This window comes from Aristolochia californica, unplaced genomic scaffold, assembly GCF_029961685.1.
Source record: "Aristolochia californica isolate CCGP_79_NKW_82.1479 unplaced genomic scaffold, dmAriCali1.0.hap1 SCAF_2, whole genome shotgun sequence".
Taxonomy (NCBI): domain Eukaryota; kingdom Viridiplantae; phylum Streptophyta; class Magnoliopsida; order Piperales; family Aristolochiaceae; genus Aristolochia; species Aristolochia californica.
The window spans coordinates 3,884,431-3,900,827 of NW_027181881.1; the positions used below are offsets into that span (position 1 = coordinate 3,884,431).

General features: G+C 35.8%; 1 protein-coding gene and 1 pseudogene across 2 annotated transcripts; one reads left to right on the plus strand and one right to left on the minus strand.

Moving 5' to 3' along the window:
• The first annotated feature begins 595 nt into the window (after positions 1-595).
• Positions 596-2,345, plus strand: LOC137956951 (protein SRG1-like; annotated as a pseudogene).
• A 4,819-nt stretch (positions 2,346-7,164) lies between these two features.
• Positions 7,165-16,253, minus strand: LOC137956960 (E3 ubiquitin-protein ligase MIEL1-like). 2 transcript variants are annotated; one of them, XM_068804635.1, is made up of 12 exons: positions 16,144-16,253; positions 15,924-16,011; positions 15,777-15,833; positions 15,657-15,689; positions 15,495-15,572; positions 15,351-15,394; positions 15,191-15,231; positions 14,582-14,664; positions 14,402-14,493; positions 14,231-14,300; positions 8,092-8,130; positions 7,165-7,597 (listed from the first exon to the last, which is right to left on the minus strand). In XM_068804635.1, exons 1-12 carry the CDS (start codon positions 16,191-16,193, stop codon positions 7,481-7,483), a joined length of 792 nt encoding a protein of 263 aa, XP_068660736.1. In that variant the 5' UTR covers positions 16,194-16,253; the 3' UTR covers positions 7,165-7,480. The 2 variants fall into 2 exon arrangements, with proteins under 2 accessions (XP_068660736.1, XP_068660737.1); XM_068804636.1 differs by lacking the exons at positions 7,165-7,597; positions 8,092-8,130 and adding an exon at positions 8,330-8,463.
• Between the last annotated feature and the right edge of the window lie 144 nt (positions 16,254-16,397).

Genomic DNA, 16,397 nt, shown 5'->3' on the forward strand with positions numbered 1-16,397 from the left:
TGAAAAATAGGAACGGACAAGACAAATTTACATGATTTTCTTGTCTGATCAAATTTCTAGTTGTCGAGTGCTTCTCTCAATTTGGTCTTTTTTCTAGATCTTTGTCATGTGGATATCTGAGATTTTCTGCTTGTACCTATTCAAGTTTTTATTCCACCTGCTGACGTTATCTAATAGCCACTAACCAAGTATTGTCCTCTTTCTTCAATCTTCTCTCCCTAACCGCAGTTCATCTACCTATTTTTTTAACCTCACTTAGACCTAACTTCACATGCTATGGTCGTTACCACCTCACATCAATCACTAGAGAGCCTACTCCAAGACAGGACTGATCTGTCTTTACCGAGCAGAATGAGGCCGCTCCACGACAGGACTGAGCCAACTCCAGATGCTACAGACGTTATCATGTTTGTTTTTAAAGTCTATTCTTTTCCATTAAAACTGTAGCAACCCACGATTCTATCAGGTGGGTATAGTATATTGATTTTGAATGATCGCGGAGCCCAAAAAATTTGTAAGGTCTCAATCATTGCGATTCTTGAATGATCTGAGCAATAGATGGCGTGCTAATAAAATACGGTTTGGTGTAAGTCTGTCGACCAAATGATTTCGTTTCTTTTACGATCGTGCAGACCCATTGGAGAGACTTCATTAATGTTTTTGCTGTATGCAATTCGACTGACCAAGGTGCGGAGTTGCATATAAGGCAAGTGGGAGAGATATGAACAACCACCACAGCCTTTTTCTTCTTCTTCTTCTTCTTCCTCCCCCCATCTAATTGCAATTTCTTGATCTTCGCCTTCACACTGTCATGGCATCTGTAAAAGTATCGTCACTTGGGCATTCTTTGCCCGTGCCAGTCGTTCAAGAGATGGCTAGAGGACTCTCGGCGGTTCCACCTCGTTACCAACGAAAAGATCAGGACCCCCCTATAGATTTCTACAGCAGCTCTTTCCCTTCCATTCCGATCATCGACATGCAGGGGTTGATCTCTGGAGATGATCTGGAACTCGAGAAGCTGCACTCCGCTTGCAAAGACTGGGGTTTCTTCCAGGTAAGTTTCTAATTACGTGAGGATGATTGACTCTAATACAGACTTTGATTCGTACTAATCGAACTGGGATTGATTGAGCCATGGTTTTCTTTGTTTTGCAGCTGATAAACCATGGAGTAAGTCATGAACAGTTAGAAAATGTGAAAGCAGAGGTAGAGGGGTTCTTCAAGCTGCCCATTGAAGTGAGGGAAAAAATAAAGCAGCCCATCGGAGACCTCCAGGGATACGGACAGGCCCTTGTATTATCGGAAGAACAGAAGCTAGATTGGTCAGACATGGTCTTCCTGATGACCCACCCTGACTCTGAAAGGAACAAAGACATTTTCCAAAATCTACCTGCTCTTTTCAGGCAAGATTGCTGTTACTCTATTATTTGAAAACCTGTCTGAGTTTCTTTGATCAAACGACTGGACTGGGTTCTCATTTCATCTAACTACTTATCTCCTCTTCCTTAATCTTGCAGAGAGGCTCTGGAAATTTACACATCGGAGGTGGACAAGGTGGGCATAGCCATGTTAGACAAACTAGCTATTGCATTAGGAATAGAAGTGGAAGAGATGTGAAACTTCTTCGGAGACGTCCATCGCGGGATGAGAGTGAACTACTATCCTGCATGTCCTCAACCGGATCTAGCTATTGCAGGCTCCTCTCACTCAGACGGTGTGGGTATTACCATTCTCGTCCAAGTTAATGAAACTGATGGGCTCCAGGTAAAGCACCAAGGAAAGTGGATTCTAGTAAAGCCACTCCCAGACGCATTCATAGTCAACATAGGAGACATGGTCGAGGTAAGTAGCCAGAGATTGATGAAGTTTTAAATATTCTGTTCAACTTTGTGGTTCTAGTTGTTCTAAACGGCTTTCCGTTGCAGATGTTCACCAATGGCATATACCATAGCTGCGAACATCGGGTGGGAGCAAATTCTGAGGGAGAGAGGATCTCTGTGGCTAGGTTTTTCAGCCCCTCGCTCGAGACAGAGATTGTCCCTCCAAGAAGCTTGATCAACTCACAGAATCGTCCATTATACAAGAAAATAGATGTGGAGAAATACCTCAAAGGCTTCTTTTCCAGTTCGCTTAAGGGAAGGTCGTACATTGAATCCTTTAAGATTTGAGAAAGATAGGATCCTTGGCTCTTTGTTTGTTATCCAGATATGTCTGTGGTGTATAGATGTTGGCAGAAATAAATGCATTTGTATATGCATATGAACCGATTAAGTTTGTTTGTTTGTATGGTTCACTTTGAAGCTCTCAATGTTAAGTCTATATTAATGAAGCCTAAGAATGCTAAAGTGGTTGTGGTTGTAGTTGTAGTTGTAGTTGTTGGGAGAAATGATACTTTCCGACTTTGTGAGAATCTGTTGAGAAGTAATTTAATAAACAAAAAACACACACACACAAAGAGCCAAAGAATTTTTACGTAAAAAACCCTTCAAAGCAAAGGGAAAAAACCACGGGACTAGTCCAGTTAAAGCTTCCACTATCAACAATGACGTGCACACAAATATTCTCTTTAGATAACACTAGAGGCATACAATTAACAATAATTTCAAGAAAAAACACTTTCTTGGCAACCAAACAATGCGATAGAAGAGATTTCACCTAAGAAGATATGGTATAGTTCACGACTATAAACACCAAAAAAAACTACTCTAAATCCGATCTCCACCGTTCAGATTGTAGATCCCTCGGACCACAGACTACTCTGATCAAAACTTTTTATAGAAACTGTAAGGCCTGCTATGTTTTGACAACCTCCTTTTTTTCTTCTTCTTTTCTTGCACGTTCTCTTCTTTTAATAATGACAACAACACTTAGGTTTTTGGTAAACCTAAAATAAGTTAGCCCTAAACCCTCTCTCCATGTGAGCTTAATGGACCCACATGGTCATCCTCCATATGGTTGTGTTCATTCATGGTGTTCCTTTTATTCTAATCAATCACATATGGGAAGGTTCACCAAAGAACTGAATCAGATGCTTCTCATTTGCGACTACCTGATCCGAACTCTCTAAATCATGCTAGCATATAACCAGAAAAGAAATGTCTGCATACGTTCAGCCATCAATGTTGATCTATCGATACTTCTGTAAAAAAAGTAGCTTGTTTCAAACACGTTAAGAAATTTCACTAAATTACATTTTTCAACGAGCAGATATGAAAGAGAAAAGACCTACTTGGCATGTGGAAATTGTTGTGGAAGTCTCCCAGTACCCTGCAAATGTCACCAGAAACCAATTCAGTTCTTTCATCTCTTAAGTTGCCAAGCGAATGTGTTGAAACCAGTGCGCTAAAAGGCGAAAGCAACCGCACTGATCTTATACAAGGACCGGCCCGGTCGAGGCAAACAAATATTTCAACACTCCCCCGTACAGGAAAACCCGTGGACAAATTCACCGAAAAAACCTAGTCCAAATTCGGTAGGAGCGGGACTCGAACTCGGGACCAACCTGCTCTAAAACCATATTGAAACCAGTGCGCTAAAAGGGTCGAACCTTTTAGGAAAGCAAACGCACGAATCTTATACAAGGACTGGTCCGGTCGATACAAACAAATATTTCAACATTCCCCTGCACGAGGAAAACCCATGGACAAATTCACCGAAAAAACCCGGGACAAATTCACCAGAAAAATCTGGTACAAATTTGATGGGAGCGGGACTCGAATACCGGACCAACCTGCTCTGATACCAAGTTGAAACCAACGCGCTAAAAGGCTCGAACCTTTTAGGAAAACAACCGTACGGATCTTATACAAGGACTGGCCCGATCGATATAAACAAATATTTTAACACTCCCCCGTTCACCGAAAAAACCCGGGACAAACTCAGTGGTAACCTGCTCTGATACCATGTTGAAACCAGTGCGCTAAAAGGCTCGAACCTTTTAGGAAAACATCCGCATGGATCTTATACAAGGACTGACGCGGTCGATACAAACAAATATTTCAACACTCCCCCGCACGGGGAAAATCCATGGACAAATTCACTGGAAAAACCCTGGACAAATTCTGTGGGAGCAGGACTCGAACACGGGACCAACCTGCTATGATACCATGTTAAACCAGTGCGCTAAAAGGCTCAAACCTTTTAGGAAAGCATCTGCACGGATCTTATACAAGGACTGGCTCGGTCAATACAAACAAAAAAAATTTGTGATATTTGAACTATCAGTATATAATACCAATAATTTTTTTGTTTCTTACATAATTTAGTTTAAAAAATGTCTGCATTAAATCAAAGGGACGACAACAGGTAAAAGTCTCAAGAGAGAAGGGATATTTCGTTACATGTTTCCATAATTGGTAATTTGACTAAATTATCCATTTTAAAAATATATATATATTAAAAAAGTAACAAACTTCCAAACTTAATTTTAACAATACCCAACTTTGACCGATCAACTACACATATGTACAGTCCAAAGTTGACACATCAACTTTGACCACTTATGTGTCACACAGAATTCATTTTGGCCATTGGTGAGAGTGTCTCATCATAATAAATGTCATATCATTAAGTATGTCTTTTAGTCACCAACGGTTGCTTTATATCGGCAATAGTCCCATATAGATTATGTGTAAGTATAAAAACCCACTTGCAACCTATTGTCTTCTTACCTTTGGGAAGATGAACCAATTCCAAGATAGAATTTTAATACGTGGCTTGAAGCTTTTCATCCATGGCAACTTTCCATCTTGGATCTATTGATGCCTCTTCATAAGTATTGGGAACCTGAGAAGATGAAATGGAAGACCAAAAAGAAACACAATTGGAGGACAAGTGATGAGTAGAAACAAAATTGGAAATGGGATGTGAAGTAGATGGTGGACTAGTGGTATGTGGTTCTTTACAAAGGGCAATAGGAGAAGATGGAGGAGAACTTACCTCAAGAGTATTATAAGACTGTATAAGTGAGTAGTTAGTAGGAGAGAGGAGTCTCATGTGTTTGCTCCTCATGATGAATGTGATGATCAATAAGCACACTTGACTTGGGCATACCTTGAGAGGGTAAAAAACCAGCAGGAGAGCTAGTCGAGAAGTATGATTGAACCTCAAAAAAAGAACCATCAGCTAAAACATGTCTTCTTAAAAATAGGAGAGAACACACAATCTTTTTGAGTTTTTTAGTACCCAAAAATATATACTTAATGGCTTTGGGAGAAATTTTGTTTTGATGTGGCTCTATATTATGAACGAAGGCGGTACATCCAAATACGCATGGAGGCAGCAAAAATGGTGTTGCATCTGAAAATAATTTTGAAAAAGGTATTTGATTGTGTAAGGCATTGGATGGCATTGGATTAATTAACAAACAAGTTGTAAGAATAGCAAACCTATAAAACTAAGGGACATTCATAGAGAGCATGATTGTCCTTCCAACCTCAACTAGATACATATTTTTTCTTTTAGATACACCATTCTGTTGTGGAGTGCAGACACATGAAGATTAATGAATAATTTTCTTTTCTTGACAGAGAGTCTGAAATTGAGTAGAAGAGTACTCTTTGGCATTATCAAATTGGAATTCTAAACTGTTCAAAAATGGCAAGAATCTACAGTAGAATGCTTCAAGCAACGATCTACATCTCTGATACCATGTAAAAATCAAGATTTGATTGAAGGGAGAGAATAAAATTGAGAAAAAAAAAAGAAATGAGAAGAATAAATTTTTGGAGAGCCTGAAAGGGTTTATTGGGAACTGTGCACAAATTTCCAAACTTCTTATAAATATTTTGAGTTACAAATTATAAAAATACACCTATACACTTAATAAACCTTAATCTCCTTATATCTTTCCTAACTACACGTCCAAAAATTTAACTATTGATATAATTTAACATGCAAAATAAAATTCCATAAAAATTAACCATTGAATTGGGAAAATGACCAAAATAGCCCTAGATGTATTTTCTAACACATATTATATACTAGTGTACTATTTTGATATTTAAGCATGATATAGGCTATTCTAAGGGATTTACTAATTATAAAATATTTTTATGTATCAATAAAATATGATTTTGAAATATTTCATGCTCTAAAACTCCAATGCTCTTGAATACCTTAGGATTGAAATTTGGTTGATTGTCCTCTTACATTGCGACAATTCGTGAGATTTTTCTATGTGACTTGAGTCTAGATCTTCAAGTCTTCAAACTTCTTATAAGCATTTCTTCAAGATGACTTGACACTTTATTTTGTACGAGGTCTAGTATTCAATTTGTTGATTCTTCTTTATAGACATTGATTTTATGTCTCTTAAAAGAAATTCATTTGAAATACTTGAGTTACAAATATTAACTCAATTTTGTTAAGTTTTATTATAATCAAAATATGGATAAAAATCAACCTAAGTCAGTAGGGGAAGGAGTGCTAGTGCCATCCTCCTCTCTTTTTTCTTTAGTAACATATGGGCGCCCTCTTATCCCCCATGCAATTTTTGCTCAATAGCAATGGATGCTTGGGAGATCACTCCCTCCCTTTCCTCCCCTTCTTTGTTTTTTTTTTTTTGGCAAGCAATGTTTTCGATTGAGCTAAAAGGAAATAGAGTCAATGTTCCTCGCTTCTAGGGGCTGGTGACGGGTGGGGGGAGTAGCGCAAGAAGAAGCCCTAACATTTTGGAGTATTAAAATAAATTTTGAAATATATATTATAAAATTATATTTTATATTCTTAACTTGAACTATATTTTATTTAGTGCAAATTTTATATTATTTTATATTTTATATACTTCTATACATATTATAATAACATTACTATATGCCATATAACTTATAAAAAATATTATTTTATGATAAAAAATTATTTTAATTTTTTATATATGATATTATATTAACATATTTTAAAAATTTTATAGTAAAATTTAAGCATTATATGATATTATGATATAAAATTTTATTCCTCTAAGTTTTTATCATTCGAAAATATAATTTTAAGTTTCAAAATATAAGGTTATAAATAAAAATAAATAAAAATGGGTTAAATTTTTTATCATTCAATGCAAATATTCAAATTTAAGTCATTATTATACAGATATGTTTGAAGAGGTATAATAAACATTTTTCATATCAAGTTGAATTTAGCCTAAATATTCAAAATTTAAGACTTTATTTGTAGATACCTGGTGCTAAGTTTGATAAATAGCAAGAAGAGAAGGAAGAAGAAGACGAAGTGGTCATTCACCTCTTCCCCTTGCACTTGCAGAAGAAGGTTGTTCATCACTTGAATTCATTGCAAACTCAAAAGGGTAACATGACCTTCGAATGACTACTTAGCAAGAGTACTGTGGGAGCTAATATAGCTCATACATAGAATATGGTGGGCATTTGTGGTCAGGCAATGCTAGGCTAGCTTATGAAAATCTATGTATTTGCTGCAGTCTCTGGCGTTGGCCTCAGCTGGGTTTTGCAGAGAAAGGAATCAATGGTCATTTTGGTGACCGAATAGTGCGGGTGTTGAAAGAGTTGCAGTGGCCACATTTCTGCCCAATTATATGATAGTAGACTTCTGTAGTGTCGTGGCAGTCATTGCAGAGGATCCACACCTAGAAAATAGCTTTGCATGTTTAAATACATGCTGGAAGATAAAGATGGACTTAAAAAAGCCATCTACTCAAGCCTCTTCTCTTCCATCTTAGTTTGAAAACCCTACACCATTAACAGGTAGAATATAGACTTTTTTTTTTTTTTTTTTTTTTTATGAAAAGCAATACAGAGGATACTTCCCCAACACAAAGCTCCCATAGATCTTAAAAACATGCAAGAAAGAGCTAAATTTTATAACAGGGTGATACAGTAAGTTTAAGATGCTCCTATAAATTTTTTAATCATTTTTATGATAGACCAATCATCATTTGTGTATGGTTTTACACAGTTCTCATATGGCTTCAATCATCAGAAAATTTAGGATTAATTAGCAACAAATTCCACCAACACCATAACTATTGTTGACAGCAAGAAATGTCTTTGTTAACAAAACTCCAAGCAACTTCATAACTGGCATTTAACTAAAGAGAGAACTGGTGGTGAACATATATACCTTGTATCGGTAACCCTCAGGCATGATTGTTTCTTGTACCTAAGAAACATGCACAATCAAAATAGTTAATATATAGCAGAGCCAGGCCCTTAGAATAATAAATGACCAATCCAGTAATAATTACTATTCCTAAGTATACAAAAAATATACCAGGAGCAACTTATTCCATTCCTTTTTTTTTTTTTTAACAAACAGGAAAGAAAACAAACTGCATGAAGTGGGGCAAGAGAGTGAATACTCATGGACCATCTCCTCCATTGTCCTTTCTCATTGGAATGTGGGAAACACCACCCACACAATTGGAATTAGTTAGTACTTTCCAGCTTCTTTTAAAGATCTTCTCTGGGAATGCCTTTTTTTACCTCTTCTGCACTAGAAGGAATTAAGAGCAAGCGGTTGGTCCTTGTATTCATCATTCTTAACCCCACCCACCAACTAATATTAAACATGGATGTCAACGTTTGCACATGCATGCAAAGACAGGCCAAATCACAAAACACTCCTGATTAAAACTTTCTAGCAAAAAGAAAACCCATTCGTACAAACAAAACAGCAAAATGGGGCCAATGACAAAGAGAAAGAAAGTTTTGTTTGTTGTGGAGCTCGAATTGTCTTCAAAGAACACAACAGAATTCCAGATATAGCAAAAAATGTTGTTTAGCATAGGAATTCTATATTTGCCCTATAATTGCTGGAATTGCAGTCTAATGACTTCGAAATGTCCCAGAGAAAACACACAGAGGGAGAAGCAGCAGACCCCCCAAAAAAAAGAAGTAAAATTACACCTAAAAAAAGAAAGATGAGCATGAGTAAGACCACGAAAATGGAGAATAGAAGCAAATAAAGAAAAAATGAATAGAAACCAATATCTCCCCCTCTCCTCTTACAAGTAACAACATGGAAATGATAAACAGTGGAAGTAAGAGTGATCCCTACGCTCTCTAACATCATAGACAAGGACAATTGAGTCACTGGTAAGTAGATGATGATCCCTTTTGATGCTTACACCTACTCTTTTCCATTTATGTAGTTAACCTAACACTATGATGAGAAGCTACCAGTAAAAGTATTGTAACAAGTTCTAGTAATTGCAAAAGATGTGCAATAGACTCTTGAATGCCAGCATTCATACAATGTATAGCTAGGAGAGAACGTGTTTAAGTGGTAGAACTGAAGAGTCTGTCTATAGTGCAATAGCATCTTCAAACCACAGAATGAGAAAGCTAAATATCCTGCACAAGAATAAATTCCTAATAGATAATTTTTTTAAAAAAAAAGGCCCGATGGCATGATGAGACATGGTCCCTGAACTATAACAGGAAAGGACTACAAAATGGTAATCCTGTAAATACAGGCAAACTCGGAAAGGACACAATTGCCCCAAAATTTTAAGACATTGATCAGTTGTCTTCAAGAGAAAAAGGGTCACTAATGGACTTCAACTGCCTCATATCAACCATTTAACTGTGAGCTAGATCTCATGCAGATTTGGACAGTTGTAACACTTTGCAAATGTTCTACTCAATTAGAAAAAAAATAAAAAGAAAAAGTATGATACAGGGCAACTAAAATTAATAGTGATAGAAGGTCAGTGAAGCTCTATTTACAAAGTTTTGCTTCTTTACTATTTCAAGAAGTCAAGAAGTGATAATACTAGGATATCTTTTTTAAGAGAAAGGTGACCTGTTAAGCCTTAAGGCAAGAGAAACAGCAAACTAAGACAGAGGGCCTCTTTAAAATGAGGTAGCAAAGGAGTAAGCAATAGAGTTTTCTATATGAGGTAGATGCATCCTGTTGAAGAATCAATTAAGAAAGAGTCTTACATAATTCTCATATAAAGAAATCTCAAAAAGAAGAATTAAAATGGTGGAGTCTAATAGGAGTCTTATGGGAAGAAGTCTTATAGAAGTGTTTCAATTAGAGTTTTAGTTATTTTTTGTCTTCTATTCATGTCAGTTGCTTAATTACTCTAGGACTTATCTTTAAAAGTTGGACTTTAGGTGTAACTAGGACATAGGTAGTTTAATTGTAATCTGATTCTACATGTTTCTTCTATTACAAATAAGTGGTTCATTGTAATCAATTATAAATCAATCAGTGAATTATTTTTCTCCTCTAGAAATTCAACATTGTATCAGAGCAGTCTTGTGAATTGACTTAATCAACCCAAAAAGATAATGTGATCCTTTTCTTATTTGTCATCTCTATTAACTAGGTTTGGGTTCTTCTTTTTCTTCCTCATTCATGTTTTTTCCAGTCCTAGTACCCGTTTCTTCCTTGACGTTCACACCTCTATAATAAACTTTCCATACTACAAATTATATATTGATGGAAAGGTATGTGAGTCTATTTTGTAACGCAAAAAAAAACTTATCGATCAGAGTTTTCTAAAAAGAAAAATCAACATCTACACCAGCTTCGTTTTCTGAGGTATTTTATGTCATAAAAAAAGAAACATTATATGGAGAATTATATATCTAAAGAAAACTATGTGAGTCTACATTCTAACCAAATGAATCATTTTTCAATCTGACATTTCCAGAGAGAAATTCAATGTCAGAATACTCAAAGGTCATGCTAGAAATATGTTGCTTACGAACATCAGAATTTTAAGCTCCTTCCTCAAAGATATGTCTATTACAAACGTGAGCATCAATTTACAAGCATGCACATCATAGTCCATTCTTCTCTATCAAAATCCTGTTTGCATGTACCATATAGCAGCCATGCATGCCAAAGTTTCTCTAGGTTTCTCTCCATTACCTTCAATTTGTATACCATAAATTCACTCCTCCTTCAATAACCTTTTTTGCTAGACAAAATTAACTTGTCTCCTACATGAAACCCTAATTAGGGTTTGAGGTTGTTTTAAAAGAGAAATAAGGGAGAAGAAGGCCGTGTTTCTTACTTTTTTCTATTTTATTTTATTAACTTGTTGTTATTGACTCTTAAACTAAGTTCTCTTATTCAACTCCCTTTATTGCCCTTTTGTGTCCTTAAGCTTTCCCAAAACTTTCTATTTTTTTGTCACTAGTTGTAAACTATTTGCTCTCTATTGAAAGGGCATGATAAAAAACTAGTCTTCTAAGTTGTTTGATCATTGTTTTTGTGTCAAGATTGGACATTCTCATTAATCCATTGATTTGATGAGTGGCTCCATTTTTTTGGAAGTATGAGTGTTGTATTATCGCCTCCTTCCTTTTAAAATATGAGTGCTACTATCATTGTTTTCCTCTAGTATTTTTAAAATTTATCATTTTTTCATCACTTCATAACAATGCCTAGACCCACTACCTACAAAGTACAAGAGTGCACCCAACATCCAACGTGAGTCAAGTCATTTTGTTCTTCACCGAAAAGGTGATTTTTGTTTTTGCTACCCTTAAAAAATGAATAGTCTATTATTGTGCCCTAAAATTGGGTCTTTTTTCCACCTCTAAAATTGAGCAGAGTTTTTTTATACTATGACCATTTTAACTGCTATACAGAGTTTTGTCATACGGCTAGGAATGATTTTCTTCTCCCATATTTATTTTGTCTAAGCTCGGTCTCTATGTCCTTTTTATCCCCAACTTGAGGGGGAGAAGTAGAAGAAGAGAACAAAGAAAGGTATTTTATTCCACATATTGTAATAAATTTTTATGTGACCAAAATATTTAAGTAAGGGAGAGAACAAAAGATGAAGTTTTTGCATCAATGAAGTTTTTTTAGCCAAAGAAATTTGAAGACCAATAATCTTTGTTTTTTAAACTTGAAGTTACAAATTCCAACTTGAGGGGGAGTCTTAAAGAAGCAATTATTAAAGAGCATTACATGACTCTTATATGAAGAAGTCTCAAAAAAGGAGAATTAATATGGTGACGTCTAACAGGAGTCTTATAGGAAGAAGTCTCACATAAGTGTTTCAGTTGGAAGAGTTTTAGTTATTTTAGTCTTCTATTAATGTTCAGTTGTTTAATTATTCTAAGACTTATCTTTAAGAATTAGACTTTGGGTGTAACTAAGGCATGGTTAGTTTAATTATAATTTTTCGCTTATTTCCTCTATTACAAATAGAGACTAATTGTACTCAATTATAAATCAATTAATGAATTATTTTTCTTCTCCAACAAAAAATTCTATGCTTGAATGGTCAAGTGGGCCCCACATCGAATTCAATTAGGTCAATTCAGCACCCAATTCATTCAATTTAGAACCAATAGTGATCAATTCCAGCAATTGATACCATAAATTGATGAAAGAATGACCTAATTACAAGAAACCAAGATGACGCGGGCAAATTTGAGAAATTACCTCAAATTGGGATCATCAAACACTTCTAAATCCCAACAATCCATCAAATAGAAGCAGTAATCATTAGCCAATAGGTTAAGATTGGTAGAAAAGGGAAAAAGGGAATTTTTACCCTACCAGTCCAAAAATATGGGAAAAACCTTCAAAGAGATTGCTGAAAATGGAGAGAAGATATCAAAAGAAACTTGCCCATGACTTGCGTTACTACCCTGATACCATGTAAAGTTGGGTCCAAGGCCCATACCAAAATGACTAGCCAACTTAGGAAACCTCCTTCCCAACTAATGAACTCAAGATTTTTGTATTCACTAATCCATGTGGGACTATTCCTTAACACTCCCCCTCACGTGTAGGCCCTCTTTTGTGGCTCTACAAGTGGATAATTTAAGTATAGGCCATCTTTTGTGGTTCCATCTTTTGTGGCTCTACGAGTGGATAATTTTAGTTGTAGGTCATCCTTTGTGGCTCTACAAGTGGATAGTTTTAAGTGTAAGCCCTCTTTTGTGGCTCTACAAGTGGATAGTTTAGGTGTAGGCCCTCTTTTGTGGCTCTACAAGTGGGTAGTTTAAGTGTAGGCCCACATATGAGTACAAGCTCTGATACCATGTGAACTTGGGTCCAAGGCCCATCCCAAAATGACTCGCCAATTTTGGAAACCTTTTTCCCAACTAATGAACTCAATATCTTTGTACTCACTAATCCATGTGGGACTATTCCTTAACAAAATCCAATTCAATACATAATGTAAAACAAGGTCTTGAATCTCACAGAAAACCATAGGTTTTGAATCTCATAGAAAACATGCCAATGATGATAATAGTGTTAGATCATCACCTTTTAATGGTTTGTCATTTCTTCTTTTGTTTCCCTAAAAATTTCAATGGTATGAAAACATGCTTTCATGATAATAAAAATACATCAGCAGAAAGACCATAATCAGCCATGGTGTCTCACTGGCCACCACAAGACACTGAGAAAACGCAATTATTTTTCTGCTCTCCAATCAGTTAACTTTTCCTATTTTACAAGAAAATCATATCATACTATTCCGAATATATTTATATATAAAGCCTTCAGGGTAAGTAAAATATTGCAACCTTAATATGCTGGCATTTGACAAATAGGATAAAAATAATTATTAATAATAATATAATAATAATAATAATGTTGACCATTAATATGACTGCTGATCATCAAATTCAAACGTATATGTAGTAAAGTTTTCAATTTGAAAATTATTATTTTTCCATTTCAATACAATTTATAAAAAAAAAAAATTATGACCTTGCTAGTTAAATAGAGAAGCCATGTTGTATTCAGTTAAATGGTTATGTGTGAAGAACCAAAAAAAAAAAGATGACATTGATGAGGATACTTAGATGGGAATCTAGTAAAACAAGGAATACAAAATTTTAAAGGAACCTATTGGAGACAATTAAAAGTAGGAACTGGAAGAGAAAATAAGACACTAGAGACACTAAGGTAAGGGCATGTTAAGTTAAACCTAATCATGCCCCAATAAGGGTGGAATGGCAAAAAATACAGGATGGCCAAACATGACATGTAAAGATTTTGTTGAAATAGTTGAACAAGGTCGACCTAGTTATGGAGGCAGCTATTAATAGAGCTAAAAGGAAGGGGAACACTCATGTAAACCATAACAAAATAATGATGATGAACATTTTATATTGCAAAGAAGCATGTAAAGTCAATTTTTCACTTGAAAGTTTCAGAGATCCACACATTTTGAGAAGAAATAACCATTGTGTGCAACATAACCCAACATTGCATACAATATTAGTAATGCGGACTAGGAGTGTTTGCTTTTGCAGAATAACATACTAACCTCTAGGTCCAATTTCTTCCAGGCTTCAGTCATGTCCATTACTGACTTGGAACAAATTGGACATCTATATCTGCAAAACAAAGTCAGAGGCAATTTAGAGACAGATTTCTGACGCAAGTGGCACAAGATTGAACAAGGCCAGAAAAGATGAATGATGATTCGAAACATTACTTATCGCGTAATGCCATCTCATGAAAACATTCAAAATGCATAGTATGCCCACATTTCATGACCAATGTGTCTTTCAATGAATCGAAAAGATACTGCAGCATAACAATGAGAGGTTAGCTTGAGAAAATGTCAATTCACCAGCAATATATAAATTAAAAAGTTATTTAAGTGGATATAAACCTCATAACAGATGGAACAATGGTGATGCATTGAGTTCTCAACACATAGGTGATTATCCCGCAAGCTAACAGAGTAGCATGATCCTGCATATTTGTCTTAATCTGTCAATGGAGGGGGGAAAAGCAACTCCAATTGAACAAAGAAATTGGACCACATCAAATACTAGACAAAATACAGAGCAAAAACTGAGTAATAAGGTATCTACATGCATCTCATAGACTTGTTGAGGCAGCTATGTGGAGCATCTTATTGTAAGAGCATGGCAGTTATTTGCCCCAGTAGAATGGGTAGCTTGATCCCTTAAAAGCTTAGATATGACTTTTACACAAAGATCTAGCAAAGAAAAGCAGGAAGGTTTCAGGATCTCTGAGTTATCATAGTTACATCCAGAAACAAATGGCTTCAGAAAAGGAAAAGGACAAATAAATGGTATAGAATACGAAAGTAGAATCCAACAACATGTCAATTTTTTTTTTTTGCAATAGAGATAGATTGATAGAAATTAGCTACTGTCCAATAAATGGCATCTTCAAATTTCTGATAATAGAAAAGAAACAATGACATAGAAATTTATTAATGAAAACCATGGAGCACAATGAAGTTACTTACCACACTTCTGGCAGTGAAAGAAGTTTTCTCGCCCACCAACCCTGAGAGTTTAAGAATTTTCAACAGCATGCAAATTTACCACACTAAAACAGGGAATAAAGGCAATTGTGTAATACTTGAAAACTAGTCATCAATAGTTAAGGAGACACCAATGGCCTACCTGCAAATACCACATTGATTGCAGTGAAATTGTCCTTTCTCCATCTAGAAGAACAAAGAGATAAGCAGCATTATATATCTTTCACATTACATATTTCTACTTGTATAAATATTGTCAAGCACAAGAAACCACTTAGTAACATACATCGTCATCATAGAATTTGCACACATAACAGAAATATTCTCCCAACTTGACCCCACAGTTTTCACAAACTTGTTGAACCTGTCAGAGAACAGACAGACAAGTAAGAATGCAAGAGAGACGAAGAGAAAGCAAAACCAAAGCAGACCAATAAGCAATAGCCACCTGCTGCTCCGTGTCGCAGACAGAACAAACTACCTGAAAATGAAGAAAAAACAAATACCACCATGCATAAGTAGAAAGACATAAGAAAAGACTATAGCAACATAAACAGATTACACTCACTTGTCGAACATCATGTCGGACGAGTTCATGACGATCCCCAACGTTTTTAAGCAAGCTCTAAATTCAGCACACGAACAAAACGATCAGAAAGCCTACAAGACACGGTTTCCATGGTACAATTTGGCACAAAGAAAAAGAATCGCTTACTGTGGCTTCGTTGTGACAGTGGCGGCAGGGGAAGATCTCGTCGCAGCAGGGCGCACGAATCTTGCATCTCCTTCTGTAATGCTTGCAACTAACACAACACGAGATAACTCAGATCTATCAGCTGGATCCAGGACTAGGTATCAAAATTTCTTCCGGTAGAAAATGATAAAGAACTAACTGAGACTTAATGTTACTAGTTAAGGGAGTTCTAAGGCAATACCCATATCCCATCTTCCCGAAATCAAGACGCTGATCTGCAGAACCTTCCATAATTTCGGAAAGAGGGTTTTCAAAACCCAGAGGGAAAAAATAGACAAGACGTTCCCCAAAAAACAGGGGAACGACACACGAAAAAGAGACTATTTATATTTATGCAAGAGAGTGGAGGGAATTGAAAACACTCCATTGGAACCTTTTTTAACTAAAAGTTTATTTAATTTCATATAAAAAGGCCTAATGACCCGATCCAACCAT